The 26568-nt window shown below is 53.0% G+C and overlaps 1 protein-coding gene across 1 annotated transcript in view; it reads left to right on the plus strand.

The window, feature by feature from the left end:
• PACS2 (phosphofurin acidic cluster sorting protein 2) overlaps window positions 1–20157 on the plus strand; it is a 38640-nt gene extending 18483 nt beyond the window's left edge. The window contains exons 13-23 of the mRNA XM_026043795.1: window positions 515–619; window positions 1285–1391; window positions 1905–2059; window positions 4438–4548; window positions 5880–5988; window positions 12670–12712; window positions 14043–14085; window positions 14411–14546; window positions 17577–17803; window positions 18792–18905; window positions 19568–20157. Coding sequence (XP_025899580.1) covers window positions 515–619; window positions 1285–1391; window positions 1905–2059; window positions 4438–4548; window positions 5880–5988; window positions 12670–12712; window positions 14043–14085; window positions 14411–14546; window positions 17577–17803; window positions 18792–18905; window positions 19568–19686 — 1269 coding nt within the window. The 3' untranslated portion in view covers window positions 19687–20157. The remainder of the gene's footprint in view (window positions 1–514; window positions 620–1284; window positions 1392–1904; window positions 2060–4437; window positions 4549–5879; window positions 5989–12669; window positions 12713–14042; window positions 14086–14410; window positions 14547–17576; window positions 17804–18791; window positions 18906–19567) is intronic.
• The last annotated feature ends 6411 nt before the right edge of the window (window positions 20158–26568 follow it).

Raw genomic sequence — 26568 nt, forward strand, 5'->3', positions numbered from 1 at the left:
CAGCTTGTTGTTTTGTCAGCCAGCCATAAATTGAAGGCACTGGGACAGATTGCTGTGATGAGGAACAAACAGGGCTGGGTTGGGGAATGGCTGTTTTGAAACAAGAGAAAGTGCTAGGAAAGGCAAAGGGAGTTGATCTATGTAATGCATCTGTGCAATATCTCATAGGTGCAGGACTCTTAACTCTCTCCTTGACAAAGAGTTGCAGGCTTCTATGAATCCTGAATTTTTTGGGCCTGAGAAGAGTGCCTGGTAGAAGGAGTAATGGTTGACAAAAGCAAGGTGACCAACAGAGAGGCAAGCAAAATATTGTGGTGCTGGCTAAGCTGGCAAGTGCCAGACCTAGCAAGCAGTGTGAATCCTAGTCTGCCTTGCTGACAGGGCGATCAGTTACTGGCCCAACCCATCCATCCACGGCCACTTCTCCCCATTTCCCAGGGCCAGAGCTGCTGGCTTGAGGATTAGAGCTGACATCTCCTACAGTTACGTTCTCTTTGTGTCCTTGTATTTCCAGATCCCCAGGAAAACAGTATACGACCAGCTAAATCACATCTTGGTTTCTGATGACCAGCTGCCAGAAAACATTATTCTTGTCAATACATCAGACTGGCAAGGCCAGGTAAAGGCAGGGGTTGTGCTGGGACTTGTGCTAGGCTCATAGAGTTAACGTTGGCTTGCTTGGCTTTATCCGTCTGGAAGAACTGGGACCTTGGCATGTGAAAGACCAAAAAGCCCAGTGGAGTTACTGGTTCCAGTTGCTTTCCACTTGAGATGGAGATGCCTTCTATTTGACCACAGAGTGGCAGAGGTGAAAAGAAGGCCTTATGTCTTCCTCCATTAGCAACAGGCTGTGCTTCAGTGAAGTTGAAGACACTGTTGACCTGAGAGTGTGCAGAATTTGATGGAAGTACGAGGTAATCAATGAGTCTAATGTTAAGTTCATGTGTATGATGCAGGTGAATAGGAGGTTCTGCTTTTACCCAGTGCTGTCTGCTGGGCAAGCAGCTGCCCTGCTCTCTGAAGCCTTAACAAACTGCCATTCTAGAATTCCTGTTGGCATAAATGCCATGTTTTTGACTGGTGTTGGTCAAGAAGGTACAGTGGTTCCTGTCTTCTGGAGGAAAAGCTTTTGGCTGATGCCCAAGGAAAGAGGTGTTTGGGAAGTAGCTACCTACAAACTGGGCTTACAATTGGGTGTGAAAAGCCCGAAGAGACTGAGGGAGGTGGGATCTTGGTGACAAACGGTGCCACAAAAGACATTAGTGTCATCTGCTCTCTCCTCAGTACCTTTCAGATGTCTTGCAAAAACACACCCTGCCCGTGGTCTGCACGTGCTCCTCGGCGGATATTCAGGCAGCTTTTAGCACTATCGTCTCCAGGATACAGCGATAGTAAGTTCTGCCTTATTTTGTTTGCTGTGTCTCCTGTAGAAAGGAGGGCTTGCAGTCCTAAGCTCCAAAAGCCTCTCAGCTCTTGTGCCCCCAATGCTCAGGGAGTTTTCCGTGCAGTAGTTGAAATACAGGTAGGTTATAAAACAGGGATTTTTTTTCTTTATTTTTTGTTTTCCTTAAAGTGATCCTTACTGAGGACTGTGGATACCTGAGTGTTCTCTGACCCAGCCCAGTCAGCTGTGATAGGTTCATCCCAACCTGGATTGTTAGAGCAAACCCTTTAAACTGTCAAAATGTGACAAAGAAAGAGCAAGGGGAACCAGTTGAAGTACTGAACAATACTGTATTTTATTAATGATGTTTTAAGCTGATACTAGTCATTGTGATATTGCCTTGTGTATTGAACAAGCTCTTTTTTTACCTTGACAGTTGTTAAACAAAATGTTTGACTTGTTCTGAAATAGCTGATTTAGAAGCACAATGATGAATATGTTCCCTTTTTTTTCTGTCTAGCTGTAACTGCAATTCCCAGCCTCCAAACCCAATTAAAATTGCAGTGGCCGGAGCCCAGAATTACCTCAGTGCTGTTTTGAGGCTCTTTGTAGAGCAACTGTCTCACAAAACCCCAGACTGGCTCGGCTACATGAGATTTTTGATCATCCCTCTAGGTAAATAAGGAACGATTTTTCTTCGTAGAGAGATAATGGGTTAACTGTGGTGTTTTCCCCCAGGATCAGCCCTCCTGGAAGCTTTGGCCAGGTAACTGGCTGCTCAGTGAGGCAAATGTCATGCTATCCTAGCGGTGTTTGATGTTTGCATTGCTTGTTGCGTGAGTGAACTTCAGCTTTATGTTCCTAATGCCAAAGTCTGCTTGTAAACCTCTTGTTTGGAGCAGGGGGCTGAGCCCTCTCTCCCCAGATGGGGAGACTCTTTTCTATCTCTATCACTCTACCACAAATGTGTAGACTAATGTTCTAGAAATTCTTTCTCTGGCTGAATTCTTAAATTTATGGGGTGCAGTGTTTCCTGAAGCAGTAAAAGTTCTGGCTTCCTTGAGGCTGATGCACAAAATCTTTGTGGAAAAAAGAGGAAGATGAAAATTTGTAAAGGCTCTGAAACTGCTGAGAGAGAAAATTATTAAAATGATGAGCTGCTTTGGTGGGTGTGAGGGGACACTCGAGTGACACGGGTGGAGCTTGAGAGCTGCCTTTCCTTGATAGATCCCAGTCTTGGAGCTCTGGGACAGGCTAATGCCATTGGTCTCTCCCAACTGTAGGTGGGCAGGTGTTGGCTGCACGATGGACAAGGGTGTCAGGCAGCCTCAGCTCAGGGATGAGATCTGCAGAGGGCAAGTGAGGTGCAGGATAGCCAAAGAAGAGGGCTTTGGCTATCCTGCAACCAAAGCCCTTCATATAAAGTAGTTAAAGGGTGAGAGAGGTGGAAACACACACACAAAAAGGATTTTTTGCAGGAGTAAGTGTGATTTGAACGAGAGTCCGCATGGCTGAGGGCTTTGGTCCTTACACAATGGCCCCTCTCCTGGTCGGAGCAGAGGCTGTGGTTTTCCATCCCACAGTCTTGGGTTCTTCTCTCTTTGAAAGTGAACTGCAAAATTTAGCTAATGTTTCTGGATTGTTTTTAATCTCAAAACTTTTCCTGGCCTTATAAAAAAGGGAACAAAACACTTTGATAGTGGAACTGCTTCAGAGCCGTGAATACTTTTAAGATGTATTTTAAATGTAGAAACGTCTCTAATGGGGCTTTCCAGTGGAAGCCTGCATTGTTTCTTGACTGGATCAAGCATTCCTTTCTGGCCAGCTCTCTGGCACTTCATCAGTGTGATTGAGCAACAGCCTCTCCCTGGACAATTAAAGAAGCACCAAAAACAGCATGGTGTCATAAACATCTTAAAGGTTTCTGTTGCAAACAGTGGCCCCTAAATAGGGAGTGGTAGCTTTTTCTCCAAGATGATTTTGCCTTTTTTTAGTCAACTAAGCAGAAGGAAAAGAGTTAATGATGGTCTGCTGTCTGTGAGCATCTGTGTGGGGAAGGTTCAACCCTGCTACCAGCTTCTGATTCGATGCCTGAAAGACGCTCTTGATGGCCAGATCAGTGAGGCAGTGTTTCAAAGGGGCAAATAGAATAAAGGGGTTTGTTATGTTGTTGCTGTGTTTTTTTGTTTGTCTTTCAGTATTTTATTTAGCCCCTGTGGCTACAACTTTTCAGCAGATCTCGTGGTTAGGACTTGGTTCTGACTGTCAGCCCTGTGTGATGGGTTTTCCTGACAAGGGGGAAAGCTGTCACTTCTCCAGTGCTCCAGCATTGTTCTGTGTGTGCTACTTAAAACTCCATTATAAAAGAAACAGTCTTAGAGTAGCCACCATGGGCAGTGTCCCTGTCCTGCTCAGCAGGAGTAGGAAGGCAGATCTCCATCCGTGCCTGCGGCCCGGAGCTGGGGTGTGTAGGCTGAGTGGGAACAGTGGGTCCATGTGGGCTCATGAAAGAGCAGTTAGGGTGGGCAGGGGCCTGAGGCGTGTGGTGGCGCTCATGAGGACCATGCTCTGTTAGTTACAGCCTGCTTGGTGAGCTTGACACAGCCTCATGTGCCCCTTCCCTTACCCTGCCCTGGAATTAAACCTCCCCGGGCTGCATCTCCTGGGTGGAGCTGACTGTTCCTGCTCTGTGTCCCCAAGCAGCCATGAGCGGTGTTGGAGGAGCAGCCTCACAGCCCTCTGCCACAGGGCCTAGGGCTCTTCCAGGTCCTTTAGCTCCTCAGCAGTTTCTCAGTCCTCTTCTACCTTTTAATATTTTAATTGGCTGGTGTGAGGCGGGAGGGTGTCTCTGAAAAGTCAGTGGTGTTGAATCAATGGCTCTATTGGAAAATCTATTTGCATGCTCTTGTACAGATAAAATGGACTCTTTTTATAATTTATTTCTGAGGTATCCAGTGTAGTTTTCACTTTGAAATTTAATTCTTTGCAACCAGAAGCCACAGCTGTGATCAGTGCTGGGGAGAGCAACTGTCATGATTTCTTTTCCTTCGTAGGCTCTCATCCTGTGGCCAAGTATCTGGGGTCTGTAGATTATAGGTACAACAACTTCTTCCAAGATCTGGCGTGGAGGGATCTGTTCAACAAACTTGAAGCACAAACCACTGGTAAGACCACATGTCTGTCCGTCTTGCATGGGATGAAAGGTTTGAATGAGCAATTTTAGCAGAGGTCGAGTAAGTGCGAGAGGAAGCAGACAAATGTTTTTGTTCCTCTTTTCTCCATCCTCCACCACGTTGCTGTTTGAGACTGACCTTTGTGTGTCCTCTGCTTAACACTCTGTGAGCAGAACTGGCTGCCTCTCAGTTGCTCTGTTCTACCCAGCTCTCAGCTTTGTGCTTTGGTGTGGAGGTCTCGCTACCAAGATCACTGCGTCACCTTCTTTGATCTGGAGAGCTGGCTCTGGGAAACTGCAAATTCTGGGAAGATCAGCTTGTAAGGGTTGCGTGTGAGAGTGACCTTGGCATGTCTGAAATCTGCTGGCAGGATCTTTCTCATTAAAAAAGAATTTCGTTCCTTGCCAGTATCGTAACATGTGAAAGCTGCCCTCGGTCAGGTCAGCAAGTTTCCTGTCCTGTTGTAAATCTCTTTTTAAACCAGAGTAAAATCTTACTGACTTTTAAAGTAGCCGCTGACTTAAAATATTAATGCTTGCAGTTTTTCCATCTGTTCCTGCAAAAATAGAGTGGAACAGGAGAAAGAAGGATTTGCATCTAACGTTTAGGCCTCCCTCAAGACTTGCAACTTGCCTGAGGAGTGACATTCCCATGGTGGCCTCTCCCCAGCAGGAATTCCCCGAGCAGGGAAAAGGATCAGCGTTTTGAGAGCAGTGCAAGAGTGGGAGACAGCAACATGCTCCTCCTGTTGGAGCTGTGGAGGGAGCCTGGGGCTCCCTACGGAATAGGATGCTTGTGGAAGTCTTGTACTGGTGAGAGGAGGAGAGAGGTGTCTCTCCCAGGCATGCTTTGGAGCCTTCTCTAGCAGATGGGAGCTTGTCTGCTGAACAAGTCCTTAGGCAGCCTCTTCTAGCTGCGAGTTAGTCTTGCTTAGAGTTGGGAGGTGGACTAATGGTCTCCCCGAACCTACATTTTTCAAGTTCATGGAAGGACAGATGTCTGGGATGGGTTTCTTTTAATTTCTTGCCATACTTGAAAATGGAGACAAATGTAAATATAGACTTGGCCTTTGAGTCTGGCTTAGAATAAGTAATGCTGTGTACAGAGCTGTGCCAACTCATGCGCTCTCCTGGTCTTTTTTCACTGGAGCTCCTGAAGGATGTTGGCTTCTCTTTAGACGTGGTTTGCAGCCATTTGGGGTATGTTGCAGAGCGTCCCTCAGAAGCCGCACTGCCAGGTACCCTCAGCTGCGTGGCTGAGCAAGGGGAGCACAGCACTAGTGAGGGTCTGAACGACTTAGTTCTCTTCTTGCTCTGTTGCAGTGGCAGAAGCGCCGGATGTCGTCTCCAGAATAACGCAGTACATCGCAGGGGCAAACTGCGCGCATCAGTTGCCCATTGCTGAAGCAATGCTGACCTACAAGCAGAAAAGGTACGTTACTAATAGGACAGCCACTTGCCAGAATGACCACCGGGCTGCAGGGGAAGTGCTCTCCTCGTCTTGTGAGCTAGTGGTCTTAAATTCGCTCCAGTCTCCAAACCAGGGAGCGTTGTCATAGCCTGCACCCAGTGATGCACCCCACTCACACAGCAGTGGATCTAGAACTGGGACCTCATTCTGTTTTCAAGACTGGAAGCTCTGTAAACTTTGAAGATCTGAGAGATTAGGGGAAGTGGAACTGGGGAGCAGGGGGTGTGACCGTAGCTGCTTTAGCTCCAGATCTCTCTTGCACAGAGAGTTCTCCGAGCTTTACACCAGCCTTTCGGCTGCTTTGTAGGTGAGAGACCTCAGGTGTAAGACTTCAGTGTTCCTCATGGGGTCTCCCATGAGACCTGGCCTTCCTGCACCAGCTTGGAGGGAACCAAAGCTTTTCTTTTTCGGAGCTGTTTGTAGAGTGCGAATAGCAGAGCCTAGTGCAGGGGAGACAAAATGCTGGTCACGGGGCACTGTGGGCTACCCAAATCCCTGCTGAGGAGGGCTGGCCAGGTGTGATTTAGCCTCTTCTAAGGCTTAAGAAGCCGGTTGAAGGGGAGGATTTGAGTCTAAAAACAAGATAGAGAAGTATGAAGAGCCATGGCCCTATAATCGCTGGAGAGATTATTTCTGAAACAGAGCAGAGACAAATAGACTCTAAATCACATGTGTTCCAGTGAGACTGGTTCTCAGAGCAGGACAAACATCCATCTAATGGGATTATTTTTTTTCCGTTAGGGACTAACAATCTCATGCAGAATATGGATGACTTTAATTATCCCTTGCTACATCTGTTCTGCTATTGATAGTCCTTTAACATCCCTCTTCTGTGCCTAGTTTGCATAAAAACTGGGAGGAATTAGAGGTGCTGCAGAACATGCAGCCTCTTTTTAACTTTTTTTTAACAAATGGTTACCCTATATTACTTTTTTATTCCTATGCCTGTCTGATTCTTTGCAGAACTAATTCAGTAAAATTTAGCCCAATCTTGATATTCCCTTAAGGAAAATATTTCCAGACTGACTAGTCCATTAGAAAAAGGGTGCACTCTCTTCCCATACTTTTTTCTTTTTTTTGTCAGAGCTGTATTTTTGAGTATCTGAGCTTCAGTAATGTTAATGTGCTAAAGATGAAGTCCGCAAAACCAGGGTACTGGAAACTTCAGTTTTCATCTTGCTTTTGGCCTGAAGCCTTGCCATTAGTCAGAAACATGACAGTGTGCAGATGTGGCAAGTGTGCAGAAGTGCAGGTAGCCCCCTCTGATGGCTGCCTTACCTGTTCCGTGCAGCCTGCAGTTTCTGGGTTCTGCACCATTCCTCAAGTGCCAGCTGGAGGTTTGGAACTAAAGCACATTTAATCAGTTGGAGTTGCTGCTGTGCCCAGAAACATCTGTTAGGTTTGAGGAAAAACACCTGGAAATTACCCAAGTGATGCACACTTGCCCCTGACAGCAGTGTGCACTGTCTCATTAGTGAATTGCTCGGGTCAGTGTGGTGGCTTTGGCCCTTCTGGTGCTATGCCTGAAACCCCAAAAATCCTATTCTGCTGCAGGCTCAGGCCCTCAGAAGGTCACTAGGAAGAGAAATCACTGAAGCTTTTAGTCACATCAGTAGTTGTAGTCTATAATCTCAGGGTATCTGTTGCATACACTTGCTCTCCAGCTAGGCCACATTTTTGGGTTAGAGGAACAAACTTGCCCATGGAGTAACAGGCAGTTATCTCCCGATGTGGCTTCCTTTGGAAATGCAGCTTTTTGCATCAGAAATGACAGGGATAGTATTGTGGGGGGGGGAAAAAAAAACAAGCTGAAACTGGGTTTCCATTAGCACTATCTAAATGAATGCATCACTTTATTGTAAGTATAATAACATATTTATCTTTTCCTTTGGTTGCTTTCTGAAAAGGAAAAAGAGCTTTCATTTTGATTTTACCCTAAGGTATTGGTTTCTTTAGGTTTCCTCTCCCATCTCCTCTCTCTCTCCCCTACGGGCTGGTCTTTTGTGTCTTGTTTAACAGTCCTGCAGGTCTGGGATGCTCAGTTTATGCTTCAGGTTGATCCTGCTCGCTGCTTGCAGAGCTTGGCATCTGCTGGCAGAACGTGCTGTTAAACTGACCGCTCTGCCTTTGCACCACACGTGCGGGTTATAGACTGAACGGGGACGAAGGGCCTCTCGAGGAGGTAGCCTTGAGCAGTAAAACCTTGTGAAGGTAGGTTTTTCCTTCCCTGCTCCACAAATAATCCTTACTGTGTGGCCACAGCCATGGGAGTGGAGCCTCCAAAGGCTGAGCACGAGCAGGGCTTTCGTTCCCTGTCTTTTGGAACTGAAGTGCCCTGGGCTGTGCTCAGGACGTGCCTCTGGCCCCTGCTTTTGGACTTGGGCCCATAAGGTTCAGGCATGCAGGCCAGGGAATATTCTCCCAGTAATAGGAAAACGGAGGTCTTGTCTTTTATTGGCGGGCCATCTCCTGTCTATGGGAGTTTTCTGAGGCTAGGAAAGGGGAGATGGTGTTTGCAAATGGGGCAGTTGGGCTCTGAGCTGCTTCGGAGCTCTGAAGAACCTCCTGGTCCCAGACTAGCTGATTATAGGCCTCTGTTCAGTAACTTTCTGAGCTGAGGACAAAATGGAGCTTGATATCCCTCCAAGCCAGCAGTGAAGGGCTTCCCCAGGCCAGCTTCCAGGGCAGTGATCCGTGTAGAAGCAGCAGCACTAGCTACAAATTCATGGCAAGACGACTCTCCCAGAATCCTAGCATTTGCTCTGTTAAACAAGCCCCCTGGTCCAAGGAAAGCCGAGACAGCCTAGTTCTTAGGGCGTAGCTGTGTGTGAGGAGCTGCTTTGTGACTCTCCGCGTTCCCACTGCCCTGTGCTCTCCTCCCTCTGCCCTTGCTGCGCGTGCGATGGCGAAAGGCTGGCGCATGTCCTGCCTGTGACGGGCTGCACACGGGGTGGGAGCTTTCTCGCCTCCTGGGGCGTCTGCTGGCCTCACCTGAACTGGAGGGGCCTGGGGAAGGGGAAGGGGGCAGGAGGGGGATGAATTGCCATTTCAGCCACAGTGTTTCGGGTGGATCAAACAGTGTTTTGGATGGGTGGCTGCCTGTGGACACTCGCCTCCCACGTAGCTGGATTGCTGCGGGCCTGGGCTGCTGTCCCCCGCTGGGATGCTCAGTGCAGCTCCTGCCGTGTGGCTCCTGGGATAGCCCCTGCATGGATGTGGGGAGCAGCTTGGCTGTCGGAAATGAAAGCACTGCTTGCTGGGCATGGCGCGGGCCGGGCCACCTCCTACCTCGTTGCACCTTCACCCCAAGCCCTCCGTGCTCCCATGCTCTAAAGAGACCTCTCCCAGCTCTTGCTCCCTGGAGCTGGAGGGTGAGGCCCTGCGGGTCCCAGGAAGCAGGGATGATGCCTGTCACTCGTCCCTGCCTCTGCAGGACAGCCTCTGATCCCTTTCTCCAAGGGCTTCCTCCTGCAGCAGCAGCAGATGGAGCTGGCCGGGGTGAGCTGGGCAGCGCCTGCGCCGCCTGGCTCCTCTCCTCTCCACGTGGAGCTCTCCTGTGGGGACCATGCTGGGCTGAACTTGGCCCCTCGGCACCTGGATCCACGTGCCAGAGCAATGAGGGAGGCAGTGCTGACCTGCTGCACAGGGCTGCCTTGCTGTGGGGACACGGAGGTCCTTGGGCAGCAACGAGGTGGCTCCTCGTGGGCATTGTGGGGACTTGGAGCTGTTTCATGCCCTGGGCCAGACCTGGGCTGGCACTGCGGGGCCCGTGGTAGCCGGCAAGGACCCGCAGCCGCTCAGTGGGAAGCTTCCTACCGGAGATGGACCCTAGAAGGTTGCTGGAGATGCCTACCTTGGCTCGGAGGCTTGCTTACCTTCCATGACAACAGTCACCTCTTTCCTGTAACCCTTCCGGGAGACCTGCGTGGAGCACCTGGGACCCTCCTGCTCAGAGTTCACAAGCGTTTGGATATTCAGTCTGGTTTGGGTTGCTGAAACTGTACATGGAACCCAAGTATTTTATTTAAAGACTAATAATGGATATTACTGCTCTGTAGCTGTTATCCAGTCTCCACTACCATTATACTTTTTGGGCTCTGCACCCTAATTTGTCCTTCTCCCTAGCAGGGAGAGGTGCTGATCCTTCCCCTTATTTAGCAGGTGATTCATGGTGTTGTGGCTGCTTCTCATTTCTAGGAGTCTTGAGGCGTTTAAATCTGTCTCTGTTCAGCCTGAATTAATTTCTGATTTGGGGTATTTATCTTGGGCCATTTTCAGTTTTTCTTCCTGCCTTTGGAAGAGGCATCTCAGAGGACTCATCCCAGGTGGCTGGGTTTTGCCTAGGCAGAAATAATGATCAGAAAACACTCCATACCAAGAAAGGAACACTTTCTTTCAGGCCTTTATCCATAGGTCTGGAATCTTCCCTGGAAGTATCAATAACCTCGTTGACAACCACAAGTGAGGGTCAGGTCTTTAAACTGCAGTTGAATGATGAGGGCCTTCAGAAGCACCGTGAGTAAAACCAGTTCGCTGGATGTCACTGTGGGGGTTAGACCCTGCTGTGTCAATGCACCTGGGAACCTGCTTGGCCTTGGAGGGATGAGGCTTGGGGACCTGTCTTTGCCAGGACAGGGGACCTCTTCATGTAGGGTGGTGGTAGGAGGGCTAGAAGTGGCCTTGACCATGGTGAGAGGATTCTGTATGAATGTCTTGGGAATCCTGAAGATGAAGAATATGAAAGAGGAGGTGAAGAACAAGCACGGGCAGCATCTCATCTTTCCTTCCAGTCTACGTAAAGAAGAGCTTTTCTGATAAGCTGCCTTGTCCGAGGTATGTGTGGAAGGTCCCAAGAGAATGTGTGCCAAGACAGCTGAAATCCAGGATTGCTTTAGACACAGCCCATGTGTCACTGCAAGCTGTGATAAGCTGTGACTTAAGGATTTCTTTCACAATTAGCTCTTGTCTCTCCTCAGCAACAGCCTGGGCAACCCAGGGGAACCGAAATGGGCTGTTTTTTGAGGACTTGAAGCAAAACCATCCAGTAGCTCCCAGAGGATGAAGTGTGCTACTAGTGTGCTTCCCTTGGTCAGCAAGACTTGGTCCTTGCGTCTCCACAACCAGTGGGGCTGAGGAGAGGACAAGCTGAACATCTACTCTCTGCTTCTCTCCACAGCTCTGTAGGTTCCTCCTTTCCTTTTGCAAAAGAGAAGCTGGAAATCTCATGCTCTTGAGAAACTTATTTGCCAAGGGGCCTGCAGCTGTGTCTGGAAGGATGTGAACTTCCTAGCTCCCAGCCCAGAACTGGGGGTCTTGTTGGATCATTTCCTTGTGAGGGGAGAATGAATACACAGGGCTATAGGATGTGGAGCGCAAAGCCTCTGGCTCTGGTGCAGAGCTCAACCAAGCAGAGAGGCTATTTTGTGAAAGAAAACTCTGCTTTGAACCAAGAGCGAGCTCTGGCTGAGTCATATTTCCTGCAGTTTTATGCCATTCTTTCCTCAGAAAGAGAGGAAACTGCAGCCCATGGTAGACACGCAGTGGTTGGCAACCTTTGTGCATCTGGTGCCTTTCAGATGGGCGACAGGGACAGTGCAGAAATACCTGCTTTCCTGAGGCACATGTGTTGCAGCCAGAAAAATTCCCCGTGAGGGCAACACTGGCTTTTGTTCCTGACTTCTGCAGTACTCAGAGGGATGCACAAAAAGAGAAGCATGAAAATTTGTCTTCGCCCGACCTGTTTCCTGCCCTGGACTCCTGAGAAGCGCTCCGGGCCTGGGCCGCGCAGCTGCTCTCCCTGTCCAAGCGCAGGAAATTCCGCCAGGATGCGCCCGCACTCTCGCACCGGCCACTCCGTTGTCTTCCCTGCAGCGCTCAGAGGGAGCAGCCGTTCTGCAGGTCTCCCGAGCCACCTTCCTTGGATCTTGTCTGTCTTGATTCTCTTTCCAGCTGCTCCATGGTTTTGCTCTGGTCCCAGTTGCTGGTCCACTCTCTTCCCCAGGCAAGCCCTGGGCTGGGAGGGCTGCTGCCTTCCTGTTTTCCGAACATGCATCGTGTTGCCTGCAGGTGTTTCAGGGACACGACGTGCGTTTTGGTCGGTTGGGTTTAGCTGTTGGTCCTTCTGTAGCCGCTGTCCTCATCTCCCAGTTTGCTCCCACTCGGGTGCCTGACCTGTGTGGTGTGTCCGAGTGAGCAGCTGGGCACACTGGGTATCCGTGTGTGTGTGTGTGTGTGTGTGTGTGCTCGTGCCGGCGCTGGGCAAGGAGCCCCGTGTCCCGGGCAGTGCCCGGCCGTGCAGCCTGGCACGCGGCTCCGAGGGCGGCGCGGCTGCGAGGGCAGAGCGCTGCGAGCTCCTGTAAGCAGCGCCCGGAGCTCCTTGTCGAGCTGGCCCGGATCCCTTTCCCCGCAGCAGGAGGGTGCGTGTCCGTGGTGACTGGTCATTCCTGTGTGTCCCGCGGGAGGGAGGGCAGGAAGCTGGGCGCTGCTGCCCGCCCGTGCAGGCTCTCGCCTGCTGCCACGGGGGCCTTGCACTGGCGCTTGCATCCCGTCCCTCCCTGCTGCATGCCTGAATGCAACGTGCACAGCGAGTATTGCGCCAGCGTGGGAGCGAGCTGCTAACGGCTCTCTTTTCTTTGCCTTCAGCCCTGATGAAGAGTCGTCGCAGAAGTTCATTCCCTTTGTTGGGGTGAGTGTTATCCTGGCTACGCTATAATAACCAGTGTTCAAACACCCTTGCCTGGGTTTGCGGGAGCACTAGCAGCTCTAAGGTAGGGGTAGCTGCTGCTGGGCCCCATGCACAGGTGGGTGGTGTGCTCCCAAAGCTTGTCCTACCTGACTGCAGTAGCAAATGTGGAGGAGTTAGTGTCAGTCTTCTGTGCTTATCACAGTCTCCAGTCCTCTTACTGTCCCATCCACTAGTGGAGAAGGAATAGTACATCCCCCCAGGCAGATCTTTGATATTGCTGTTATGTTTGAGTCTGAGATGGTAACTGCTTAATATGTTCTAATATGTATTAAGTCACTATGAAGCTCTTTCTCTCTTTTTGTTAATTTGTTTTTATTATTATTCTTATTATGTACCTAGGGTTAATATCTACATAATAAAACAAATTTCTTAAGGACCTCCAAGAGGGGTTTTTCATCTGCAGTGTAGAAATCTAATGATTCCCACGTACCCCAGCAGATTATTCTTACAGAAGAGCCATGCTTTATCTGTCCCTAAGGATCACTACATCTTTCTAGATGTAGTTTATTCCTGGAAGCTTGTGTTCACTGGCTAGTCAAGTGCTGCATAGCATACTCTGCTCCACAAATTAGTGTTAGCTCTCCAGGTGTAATATTTATGGTTATCCTGGATGTGCCAGCTGGTGGTAGGTCACCAGAATGTGTTTTCACATGTGTCGTGATGTGACTGAATCATTGTGACACATCCATGTGCTGGTTTATCCGTGTGTATGCCCGCAGGCTTTGCCAGGAGCTTTTTCTTCTTTGCTGGATGCTTTCTGTGTCTGGAGACTAGAAAACTGCAGTCCAAGCCTGTGTTTTGCTGCTTTTGTGGCTTCCTGACAAAGCCCAGCTATTCTGCCCCCTGCAAATGGCTGCACTTGTGTGTTGGAAGCAGTATCTGTGTCACTGGCAGGTGCATCAAAGCAGTGTTAGAGATGTTCTCGCTGCTCCTCCCTGCCCTGTTGCTTTGGGTTTCAGGGCCAGGCTGAGCAGCTGGTGCAGCTCAGGGCTGGCTGTGGGCTCCTCAGGGCAGTGCAGGTCTGTGACAGGGCTCTAGGGTCTGCGCTGCCTTGGCTTAGGTCAGGGAAGGGCTGTGAGCTGCTGCGGCTCCGGCAGACCCTGCCGAGGCCTGCGTGGCTCTTGGAAGGTTCCGCTTCTTAATATGCATTTGTGTTATTCTTTGACTGCAAGGACAGTAGTTGTGGGGCTGGCTTGGTTTGGTGTGGGTGTTCCTCAGCTTCGTGGGTCTGCTCTTTCCTAGAGCTGTTCTGTTTTTCCCCTCTTTCCAGGTGGTGAAGGTTGGAATAGTGGAACAATCTTCCGCAACATCAGGTATTGTATGTGCTTTGTCACCCAGCTTGTGCAAGCCTGGCTACTTGGGCTCAACAGATTTACCCATTGCTGATGATTTGGGGGTTTTCTTAAGGTGGAGTTGGCCTGTGTTAGCCCCCAGTGCTGCGAACAGTTAGAACAGTTCTGCTGTTGTAACTCCCAGCAGCTGGTCTTCTTCTTTGAGTGCTCCCCACCCTCATCCAGGGCACCTGGGCAGTGAGTGTGAGCACAGCCAGCAGAGGCCTGTGCAGAGCACAGCAGCAAGTGGGCACGGAGGCTCGTGCTGGACAGTGACAAACCCACAGTTTGGCTCCTTCTTTTCAAGGTGACTCTGATGACGCCGCTCCCTCTAGCTCCACTGTCCTCTCCTCTACCCCGCCGTCTGTGTCGCCTGCTGTGAAAGAAGCCTCCCCCACGCCACCTTCCTCACCATCTGTCACGGGCAGCTTCTCGTCCTCAAGGTAAAGCACTCTGCGTCTCCTTCAGCCCCTCGGCTGTCTTGTCTGATACACAGGTGAGAGGAAACCTTTTCTGCAAGAAAACCCATAGATCTACGTCCTTCCTCATGGTGAATGCTTGAAGTTGTCACCTCTGCTTTCCACTTATTGCCTCTGGAGCTGCGTGCTGGCCCCAGCCTTGTTTCACATAGTCTAATTAGCCACTGTGACCACCCGTTTTGAAGGTTTATGTTGTTCATCTTCCAGTATCTCCCATTAGATACTGGGTTTCTCTGGAGATACATGTAGCCAGAGAAAGTATTGACTGATTTGGGGTACCTGGGTGACACTTAAACACCCATTTCCCAGCTAATCTAGCCCCTCATAATTAATCATAATAAAGGTTTTAAGGGCTGAACAGATGTGTCCAAGTGAGTGTAAAGATAGAGCAATGCCATGAAAGAGGCAGGCTGAGCTGCTGTGATAAGGAGCTGATAGCTGTAGGGTGGTACTGTGCAATGGGGCAGTCTCCTTTCATGCACATGCCTGAGAGGTTACCTGAACAGCAAGAAGACAGCACCTGTAGGGAAAGCTGAGCTAGTTTAACTGAAATCTATGGGGATAAATAGAAGCAACTACCAGAAAACTGCCAGTGAAGAGTTGTCCTGACCAGGACTCACTTGGTTGCTATATAAAACATCTGCACGGCTGCCCTGCAGCTTGTCTGTAGCTCTGGTCTCCATCTCCAGAAGGATGAGGTAAAGTTAGAGAAGGTGCAGAGGATGGCAGCCAAAGGCAGTCAAAGGGACAGGCAGCAACCTTGAGAGGAGTCACTAAAAAGACTGAGACGACCCCAGTTAGGGGAGGTGGAGACAGGGAAGGTTATCAAGGCTTGCAAACACACAATGATGGTGGGTCTGCTGAAAGCTGAACTGCTGTTACCAAACTTGCAATGCAAGAGGTAGCAGGGCCCAGTGAAACTAACAGGCTGTAATTGCGAGAGAGAGAGAGAGAGAAAGGAAGGGACTAGGGTACCCAGCAAGGAAGGCTTGTCAGGAGCTTGTCTGCCCTTGCTACCTTGTGTGGCAGCAGGATCAGTGGGTCAAGGAGGCTTCTGGCAAATTCATGGACAACAGGTCTGCAAATGGATGCTAAAAGATGAGGCAGGATGGTCCCTCTAACATGCCTAATCCAGTGACTCTGAATGCTCTCCTGAAGTGCTGCTGTCCCTGTTGGGGACTGCAGGTCTGGAGGGGCTGCTGGTCTCCCTCCATGAGACCTTTCCTGCCCAGTCCAGAAAGCCCCAAGGGGCCCTTTAACCCCTGACTTCTGAAAATGGCTTGGAAGTTCTCACTGAAGAGAGGAAGTGGAAATGTGGAAGTCCCAGGTCAGCGTGTACCCGGCTGCTGGCAGGACTGCGTGGCCCTTAGGCTGGCCCAATTCCCTGTGTTGGTCTCGCTGTGGTTTGACAGCAGGAGAGCCTGGGCCCAGGCCTGGCTCTGCGGTGACCTGGAGTTCATCCCTAGAAGAGTAAACCATCCAAAGTGAACCTTGGAGGTGGTGCTTCTGGGGTTGGCACCCTAGTTCCACCCTAGAAAGGTAGGAATTTCCTACCTTTCAGAGAAAGGTAGGAATTTCCTACCTTTCAGCTTAAGGCTATGTGATAAAATGATCAGGAAGCAAGGACGTTTAGGCTCGGCACTATTCCATCTCCATGGATCTGTGCATAACAGCACAGGGGCCAGGGAGGGACCCAGACTAGAAGATTAAGCCAATTATTCAGCCAGGAAGGGAACAGAAAATCCTGCTTAGTCCTGGTGAACATTAAGATGCTTCATCTTTACAGCTGAAATGAGGAACATGATGCAGTGAAGCATTAAAATGCAAAGCTGCCTCTCCAAAATAATGCCTTTATAAGATCTCACCTCTAAAATTGCCCTGGGAAACAAAAATGTAACTTTGATAATCCAGGATCAGCTGTGCTCTGCAGTGTGACTGCAGTTGATAAACGGCAGAAAGGAAAAGATTTGCTGAGAGGACCAAAACACTGCCCTAGTCTGAGCTGAGGGGTTACTTATTGCCCAGACCAGGGAGGCAGGTGAGTATTTCATTCAGGATCGCAGATTCAGACCTGTTAACCATTGCCATTTCCCTGGCAAGGGACACAGTTAAAAGTGATCAGCCAACAGACTGGTAGGCGAGTGATGTAAGAGGCAGTGAGCAAGCAAGGGGAGCGGGTGGAATTCCCCAAGTTGCTCCTCTTCCCCTTTCTGGCTCGAGAAAGACCCTGGCATGTGGTTTCTGTGATGCCTGCCCATTGCTGCATGACAAGTGGGAGTTTTCAGTAGAAACTCACATCCCGAAATCCGCTGTGACTTGGCAAACACCACAGGACTCGCAGAGCACGTTCCCAATGCAGGAGTTCCCCCAGTTATAGGGAACTGGGGAGAAGAGATGTCCTGTCCGCTGTGGCAGAGCACCTGGGCAGGAAGGGGGCAGGAGGAGCTGATGGACATGGGACACGGACATGGTCAGACTGGGTGCAAGTGCCTGATGTTGAGGGCCCCCGTGGCACTGGCTGGGCAGCACTGTGCCCAGCCAGAGTCACTGGGCTCGTCGGTACCCAGGAGGCTGAAGCCAAATGTTTGCCATGTGCCTCTTCCCTGCCCAAAGCCTGGAGGTGACCTGAGCCACAGGAGGCTAGCAGCCTTCACCTGCTGGGTCACTGAGCTCAGCAGCACCTTAGGAAGTGGTCTGTCCCTTCCCCGCTGCGTGTCCCTGAAGCTGAGCAGCAGGTCAGCCCGTCTCTGCTCGCTGCAGCACTGTGCAGCCCAGGCAGTGCCACCTGGGGCGGGAGCCAGGCTGCATCGGAGCACTGGCTTCTTGTGCCCTGGAGACTCTGCTTGCACCAGGAAATGTTGCTGCCTGACTGCCCCCTCAGGTGCATGTCCCCTGGCCACCTGGGACACCGAAAAGGTGCCACCGGCTGGGAATGCTGCTCCCCTGGGAATGCTGCTGAGCGCCGAGCAGAAATGACCCTCTTCTGTTTTCTAGCCAGAGCCTTGGTGCTGAGCTGATGGGCCTGCAAGTGGATTACTGGATCGCAGCTGCACCTGTGGACAGAAAAAAAGACCCGGAGAAGAAGGACCCCTCCACCACCAAAAACACACTGAAATGCACTTTCCGGTCCCTGCAGGTCAGCAGGTTACCTGCCAGTGGCGAGATCGCTACCACTCCAACCATGTCCATGACAGTCGTGACAAAAGAGAAGAACAAGAAAGGTAGGGTGGGGTGTTGCACTGCTGCTCTTGCCAGAAGCCAGGACTGCAATGCTGCCCTCCCTGTGCTGCTGCCCCAGGGCTGCCCTGAGAAGATGGTCTCTCTCCCTGCTGTGAAAAGGGGATGTTTTCACACTTTTTAAAGAGCTGAAATGGTCTGGCCCCAAAGAACAGACGTGGGAGTGGTGCCAGGTCCTTTGTGGGCAGCCCTGCCCCAAACAGCACCCCGGAGGTACGCTGCTCTGGACAGCCATCCTGTGCTCTGTGTGAACCCTCTGCCCCTGCTTTTTGGGGCTTAGATCAAGAGAGAGCCTAGCCCCCGTGCACAGGCTCAGGGCGGCCCCCGAAGCCTGTGGGCTCCATGCTCTCTCCTGTGGAGGTCACTGGGATGCAGCTGGAGGCAGGACGTGTGCGCACACCGTCCTGTCGCAGCACATGGCAGCAGCCCTGGCAGAGACGTTTCACTGGGTGCGACACGGTGCCCTTGCCTTGGAGGGCCGCTGTGGGAGCCAGACAAAGCCCTGTGCTGGTCCTGCCTAGGGTAAAGCTGAGAGCCTGAGCTCGGGAGCGGTCCCTGTCAGCACAGCGAGCCGGAGGCGCCAGGATGCACCGTGCAGTGTGTGGGAGTCCCCCTAGGTGGTGCGGCTGCCCCGCGCAGCACAGCACCCGCCACTGCTCCGCGGGCGACTCTCTTCCCGAGGAAGTTACTCCAAACGTGCCCTTTGGGAGCTGGGCTGTGAGCTGGGAATGCCTCGGGCAGCGGCACCAAGGCCCCAGGTGTTCAGGGGATGGGTGATGCCATGAAGAGCTTGTGTGATCAAGCTCCCATTGAATGGGAGTAATTGTAGAGGTTGAAATGATTAGAATGAGTTCTGAGGCATCAGAATTTAAATCTGACTTAAACCAGCATTTAAATGGAAAAATGCAAGTGAGCCTCATTACAGCTCCTGTGGGTGACACGTTCATTGTGTGCTGATGTGGTTTCTTACAGTGATGTTCCTGCCCAAGAAAACTAAAGACAAAGAGATCGAGTCAAAGAGCCAGTGTATTGAAGGCATCAGCAGGTTGATTTGCACAGCCAAACATCAGCAGAACATGTTGCGGGGTGAGTGCTGCGCTCGCGTCCCCAGGGCTTCAGCGTGAGGCTCAGCTGCTCACGCTGTCACCCAGGCTGACTCGGTGTCCTGGAGCCAAAATAAGGGGAGTATTCCTGAAGTTGGGGCAAGGATAGACATGTACATCCTCACATCCTTAGCAGGGGCTGGAATAGTCCTTCTGGCAGGTAGTGTGGGCATTGCTTCGTGGGTCTGGGTGCTGGGGAGTGCTGCTTGTCCTGGGAACTCCTCTGAATCAGCGCCCTGCATCTCAGCTAAAAGTGCCAGCGAAGAGAGACTCGAGCCTGTCTCTGTAAGGCTGCCCAGGGGAGAAGGTGAAGTGTCTTTAGGAAACTGGAGAGGTCAGATCAGGTGAAGCTGAAGTCAGCAGTGCGAGGAGCTCCAGTGTCAGGGAACAGACATGATGCAGGGCTGGTGCTAGAATAACAATCTGGGCTGTTCTCCCTCATCTTGGCTGGCGCTCGAGCCCTCGTGCAGCCCAGTGCACGCAGCTCGTTGCAGTGACAGTAAGGCAGAGCTGCCCGGGGGGTGAGCACAGTGTATGGCCTGGCCTCCCTCTCCCTGCTGCGGGGAGGTTTCCCACAAACAGGTTTCGAGCCAGTGGCTCCGCTTGGCGCTTCCCGACTCACCTCTTTGTTTTCCCTTCCTGCAGTCCTGATCGATGGCGTGGAGTGGAACGACGTCAAGTTCTTCCAGCTGGCAGCACAGTGGTCCTCTCATGTCAAGCACTTTCCCATCTGCATATTTGGACACTCCAAATCTAACTTCTAGCCGTGCTCGGCGGCAGGACCCTCTGTGTGTCCCGGAGACTGCACACCAGGAGCCAGGAATTGCGTGCCAACTCCGACCTGCGGCGCTCTGCCCTCTCTCCTGCAGAATTACTTACAGATGTGCTTGGATTACTTTTGAATTACTTTTTTCTATTAACTCTTCAGTTTACTACAAGGGAAGGAAACCCCTTTAAACAAAGGCAAAAAAAACAAGTCTTAAACATAGATGTGCTGACAACATAAAGTCGTGGGGGAGTGGGCAGGAGCAGGCAACCTGCCCGAGAGCACCTACCACTTGCGAGCAGATAGCTGAATAACTGCACTGCTTATTAACCTGAGACCTCATCGGTGTGTGTGGGCTGGGGAGCCACGGAGCCGCTTGGATGGGTTTTGTGGAAGGTCATGTGTGTTAGGGTGTCTAGCCCCCCCATCTCCGTGTTCCGGGGGAAAAGATGGCCAGTCTGTCTTGCTGCTGCCAAAGCAGGAAGAATCCGTGAGCCTGGGGGCAGATGAGCTGTGTGGTTTGAGAAACACACCCAGTGGTGCAGCTGGGAGGTGAGGAGAGCAGATCCTCCTTTGGGGGGTCCCCGAGGCTGCCACGGAGCCACGCAGGTGTTTGTGCTGAGGAGGCTGGGCAGGAAGAGAAATTCAGAAACCCTGGGTGTAAGGAAGCGCCAGTGCCCCAGGTCTGTGACAGTGACCAAACGGAGCCAGTCACCCTGTCCCCGCAGCCGCCCGTGCTGTGGAGGGGCGCCACGTCAGTGGGGTCGCTGCTATTTACATACTCGCACCGGTTATTTACCTGTCAATAAAACCTCATCCAGCCTCTAAAGGGAGAGGATTTTTTTAATAGCTACAGATTTTTTTTTAACACTTTCATAAAAGAAAATAGTTGCCAAAAAAAGCAGGCGCAGCCCGGGAGGAGGAGCCGTTGTGTGTGAGACTGTTGGGATAGCGGCTGCGCTGAGAGGCAGCGCAGTGCCCTGTGTGTCCAGCCACATGCCCGTCCATCCACAGGGCTGTCCGTGCTCCAGGGCCACCACCGTCCTTCTGTAAGTGCTGTGTGGCCTCCTGCCGCCGTGTCCCCGTGTAGCTTCACCAGGACCTCTGCAGTCACCCGGGGACGAGCACCTGTAAGGAAAGCAGGGGGTACCAGGAACGCGCCGCCTCTGCAGGTCTGGTCTGCACGTGGAATCTGTCCTTGCCTCCTCATTCCTGAATATTCCTTCCCATGGGCATTTCGTGGTTGGTCGCCTCCTTCCCCCAGCATGTGCGTGTTTGCCGTGGCAGAGAGAGCAGTGCCTGTGGGTTGAGGCTTTGCTGTGGTTTCGGTCCCGAGCTGCAGGGGAGAGGTGGAGCTTGGGCGTGAGATGAAGCTGAACGGGTTCTCTGGCCGCATCGGGCACCAGGACATCCCAGGTGAGACATCTGGGTGTCTCTCCCAGGCTCAGAGTGGCATGGGTCCAGCTGTGCTTGTGGTCACCCTGTGCACCTCGCTGCTGCCTGGGACGTGACACTTGGGCTGCCAGCTCCAGGCAATGGCGCTCGGAAAGGGTCGTTGTGGGAGCCCGCAGCTCCAGGCAGCCTCCGTGTGCTGCAGAGGTGGCTTTTGCCTTTTCAGGCTTCCCAGGGCGTTGCTGGGAGGTGCTGGTGGTTGGGGTGGCAGAAGGGGTTTTGGGTGCAGAGTGTGTTTCCCATGAGGAAAAACAGATCTCCAGCCTTGCAGGGCCAGGAACTCAGGGTCTAGGTGGGCCCCTTATGGGCAGCCTGGGCTCCCCAAGAGTTTCTGGAAGGCCCTCTCAAAGAGGCAGCGATGCTTCCGAGCCTGTTCCAGCGCCTGCTTGCCTCGTTGTTACCTGTGGGCTCTCAGCGATGGAGAATCGCTTTGCCGTGCGTGGCGGGTCCTGCTCGGCAGAGGGGCCCGGCTCCCTTGGACAAGGAGCTGCTCCATGTGGCTTCCCTGCCACAGAGGACAGGGGCGTTAGGCAGGAGATGGTTCCTGCTGCCCCTTTGCAGCTCGGGTCATTGCAGCTGATGCAGCGGTTGCTTTGCAGCCTGCTCCCAGGAAGCCCTTTCTGAGGAGGTGTTTGGGAGGCTGGGCACAGGCTCCCTCTGCACTGGAGCTGGTCGCGGCCGCTGGTCCGAGCGTTTCAAGCTGACCCCAACTGATGCTCTGGGATGGTGTAGCCTCGCCTAGCAGCAGGAGTGCGGGAGGCCACGTACAAGCACATCACTCCTTGTTTTTACACTGAGGCATCCAAAAGCTTTTTAAAGGAAATTAGTCAGTGTGTGGTGATATTTTTTGACTCCAGGGGAGCGTTTGGGCTCGGTTTCAGCAGCGGGAGCCGCGGGCAGCGCCGCGGCCCTGGATGTCAGCGTGTGGCTTTGCTGCACGGTGGGGCTGAACTTGGAATGTTGTTATTGAACCTGCAATAACTTTGTTTACGGGGAAGGGTGGGAGGGTAGGGGGGGAACCGTCACTGTGCTCCTCTTTGTATTTCAACCTACTGTAGAGAAACAAAACGGTAGCTAGTACAGGATTGCCAGAGTCCTGCCCCTTGAGATGTGTTGCCCTGCTCTGCTCTGTATGTGTGTACACGTGTGTATGTGCGAGAGAAACACTCCCTCTTGTTGCGTTTCATGTTGGGTTACGTTTTTGCTCTAACTTGGTACATGTGAACTCGATGGGCAGCTCTTGGCAGCAGCAGCTCCAAGGGTTTCCCTCCTGCGGGAAGCTCCCTCGGCTCTGGAGCTGCCTGCTTGCCTGCGGGGTCGGCTGGGCCCGGCCCACGGCACTGCCCTGAGTCTGGGGGTGCTGCCCTCCCAGGGTGTGTTGTGCTGCTCTCCTTCCTCTGTCCCGTGCGGAGCTGTTTCCTGCAGCTGTTTCTCTCCCTGGCTGGAGGAGAACCAGGCGTCCGAAGCAGTGAATGTGTAAGCGAGCGCGGGGTTCTGGCAGCGTGGGCACGGGGCTGTGCCCCGGTATGCTGCGGCGCCCGCCTCGCGCACAGAGCAGGAGGGGCAGCGCTGGCTTTCCCAGCGCCTCGGACGCATCCTGCTCCTTGTGTGATTTCCCAGGCGTTGGAGCGGCACCGAGGCTGTCAGTCTCGCACGCGCTGGTGCCTGCACCGGGAGCTCAGGCAGCTTTTTTTAGCCCGGCACTGCAGTTGCCATCCAGTGACGCCATCACCATTTATATCTCAGCGATACCCGTGGCCGCTCTCTCGATTACCAGCGCGTCCGGGGAGGTCCGTGGCCTCCCGGGCTGCGTTGTGCCATGCTGCTCAGCACGTGCTTGTGGCTTCACCCCGCGCGGCTCCGAGGGCGGGAGCGGGCGGCAGGTTCGCCGGGACGGGCCCGTTTGCCTGTAGTCGTGGTGCTTGGCCGAGCAGCGCTGACCCTGGGACGCGGGGAAGGCCGTGTGGCGCTTCCTCGCGGTTTCAGTCCCAGCTTGCCCAGGACAGCTCTGCCGGTCCCTCGTCGCCCGCGCGTCTCCCAGGGAGTGCTTGCTAGCCAGGGGCCAGGGTGCTGCATCGGGGCTCGGATGCTCAGGCGGAAAACCCAGGCTGGGTGAAGCAGAGCCCATGGTCTCCACTGTCCTTGGATGTATTAAAGGTGTTTGAGCGTGAGGCTTGGGTTAGGGCAGTGGCACGGGGGTCCTGTTTTATTCCAGAAACTGGGCTGGATGTGCTGCCTCTGTCCGCTCAGCTCAGCAGGCCTTGGCCTCAGCAGAGAGCTGCGAGGTGACCATTTCAGATGGTGATTGCACTGCACTCGTTTGGCCAGAAACACAGCAGCATCTCCTGGAGGTCTCGTGGAGCCTCTTCCCCTGCGCTCCCCCAGAAGCTGTGGGAGATGCTCCTGGCAGGGCCAGCTTTCACGGGGCCGCTCGAGTGCTTTGGGACGAGCTGAAGGAGCAGGGGACGCGCTGCGCTCGCAAGGATTCCTTTTCCAGTCCCCTTGGGCAAGGCGGGTGGCACAGAGGCAGCTGCTGGGGCTGCAGGGCACTGCGGGCCGGTGGCCTGCGTGGCCCAGGCGCGGGGAAGCGCCTTGTCCGCACCGTGGCATTTGAAGGGATGTTACCACTTTGTAGATTCCTGAGTTGTCCATCTGTTTCATTGTTGTATTGTTTGGGTTCTATTTTTTTTCTTTTTTTATGAAGACAGATTAAATGTAAATAGCCTTTTTTTTTTTTTTTTTGAACAAACTGCAACGTGCTCGACCTCGTCAACTATTTTATGGTACTAATGCAACACTAATAAAACTGGACATGAAAGCACATACCTGACCTTTGAGTCGTCTCTCTGCAGGGGCCGTTCTGGCACGAAGAGGGAGCATGAGGGGCACTGCTGCCATCTCTGGCACCCCTGGGTCCCAGCTTGACTCCCAGGGCAGGGATAGGGGGGCTCCAGGCAGGAGCAGAGTGCGTAGCAGGAGAAGGGGCTCCCTGCTATAGCGACAGCGACGTGAGCAGCAGGAGAGCCAGGAGCACTGGGGCAGCTAGGGGAGAGGTGAGTGAATCCAGGCTGTATTTTGATAATGTGTGTGGGGTTTTGTGTGTGTTTTTTTTTCCTGCCCAGACCTGGTGTAACCCTGGAGCCAGGGCCCAGCTGCACCCAGGAAGCTCGTCCTGACTCGCGTGCGGCACCGTCCCTGTCCCACAGGGCCTGGAGCACCGGCCGCCTGGGCGGCACAGGCAGGTGCTGGCTGCACCCCCACAGCTCAAACTGACAGATCTTTCCCCTTCCCTCTGCCCTTGGGTTTTATCTCCTGGTTCATCCTCGCTGTGGAGCAGGGTGGTTCTGGAAGTGGCCTGTGCTGGTGTCAGCACAACTGGGCTCTGGGTAGTGGCTAAGGGAAGGGGAGAGGCAGTGGTGGGGCACTTCCCGTGGATTTTTCCTGCTCAAAAACCCTTCTTGAGGCACCGGCTTTGCTCCGGGAGGTGCTCAGCACCCAGGGCTTTGGGCTGTTGGTGGCGGGAGATGCGGCACATGGCAGGAGCAGGCTCTGCAGGCCGCGGGGGCCGGAGCCAGCCCCGCTCCTTCCCTCTAGCGCAAGGCGCCCCGTGGTGCCCTGGCTCTTGCTCAACGCAAGTGGAACAGCAGGGATGGTCTGACGTGTTCCTGTCACTGCCATTCACAAAACAGCTGAGCGCCTACAAAGAGCAGTCAATGCGACGTGAGCGGCCACTTCTTTGTGTGCAGCTACCAAGCGCCCCATGATGTGACTTGTAAAAATTTATTCTGGATAATTTTGTTATTTTTCTCTGTCCTACTAAGTTGTTTCCTACTCTGCAGCGTGGTGGCAGGAGCAGCCCGGGGAGGACCAGGCCTCACACCAGGTGCTGGGGCGGCTGCTGGTGCGAGGTACCGTGGTGTCCCCAAAGGCCAAGTTGCTCCCGTTCAGCTCCCATGGGAATAGCTCTGTGTGTAAGGAGGGCTCTGTGTGTGTGAGTACAGCAGGCTGGGAAGAGGGGTGTGGGGACAGATGGGGCCTCTCAGGTGGTATGTGTGTGTGAGGAGGCCCATGAGGACAGGTGATGTGTGTGTGTGTGTGTGTGTGTGTGTGTGTGTGAAGAGAGGCAACATGTATGTGACTACAGGTGGTGTGGGAGAGGAGGGCTGGAGTAAAGGCAAGGTGAGTGTATGGATGTGAGTACAGGTGGGCTGTGTGTGAGACATTAGGGTTGTGAGTACAGGTAGGGTGTGTGCAAGCAGAGGGAGTGGGTGTGTGAGGACAGCCATGACTATCCTGGTGTCCATGTATGGGTTCGGGTGGGGTGGGAGGGAATATGGTTGTGGGTACAGGTGGGGTGTGCAAGTACAGGTGCTGTGTGGGCCAAGTAGGGCTATGTGTGTGAGTACAGGTGCTCTGTGTGTGAGTGGAGTTATGAGCATGTGGTATGTGTGTAGGCTGTGATTACAGATAGCGTGTGTAAGTACAGGCAGTATGTGTAATACAATAGGCAACAAAGAGGAGAGCTGTGAGGAGAGGTAGCATGTGTATGAGGAGGGCTGTGAGCACAGGCGATGTATGTGTGTGTGAGGAGGGCTGTGAGGACAGGCTGTGTGTGTGTGTGAGGACAGGCTGTGTGTGTGTGTGAGGACAGGCTGTGTGTGTGTGAGGACAGGCTGTGTGTGTGTGTGTGTGTGCGTAAGGACAGGCTGTTTGTGTGTGAGGAGGGCTGTGAGGACACTGTGGTGTGTATGAGGACAGCTGTGAGGACACACTCCGGTGTGAGGACAAACTGTGTGTGTGTGTGCGCGTGAGGAGCGTTGTGAGGCCAGGCTGTGTGTATGTGTCTGTGAGGAGAGGATGTTGTTTGTGTGTGAGGAGGGCTGTGAGGCCACGCTCTGTGTAAGGAGGGCTGTGAGGACAGGTTGTGTGTGTGTGTGAGGGCTGTGAGGACACTGTGCATGAGGAGGACTGTGAGGACAGGCTGTGTGTGTGTGAGGGCTGTGAGCACACGCTGTGTGTGTGTGTGAGGAGGGCTGTGAGGACAGGCTCTGTGTGTGTGCGTGTCTGTGAGGAGGGTTGTGAGGAGAGGCTGTGTGTGAAGAGGGCTGTGGGGACAGGCTGTGAGGACACTGTCTAAGAGGAGGGCTGTGAGGACACACTGTGTGTGGGGGGAGTCTGTAGGGCTGCGCAGAGAGGCTGTGTGTGTGTGCGGAGGGCTGTGAGGACGGGCTGTGTTTCTGGGTCTGTGTGTGAGGAGGGCTGTCAGGACACTGTGTGTGTGTGTGTGTGAGGGGCTGTGAGGACAGGCTCTGCGTGGGACTACAGGGCTGTGAGGACACGCTGTGTCGGTGTGTGTCTGTGTGTACACATACAGGCGGCGGGCGGCCGCCAGCCCGCGGGCAGCAGCGCCGCGCGGGCGCGCAGGCCT

Source organism: Nothoprocta perdicaria, unplaced genomic scaffold (genome assembly GCF_003342845.1).
Source record: "Nothoprocta perdicaria isolate Ctin4 unplaced genomic scaffold, notPer1 scaffold_34, whole genome shotgun sequence".
In the NCBI taxonomy this organism is placed as follows: Eukaryota; Metazoa; Chordata; class Aves; order Tinamiformes; family Tinamidae; genus Nothoprocta; species Nothoprocta perdicaria.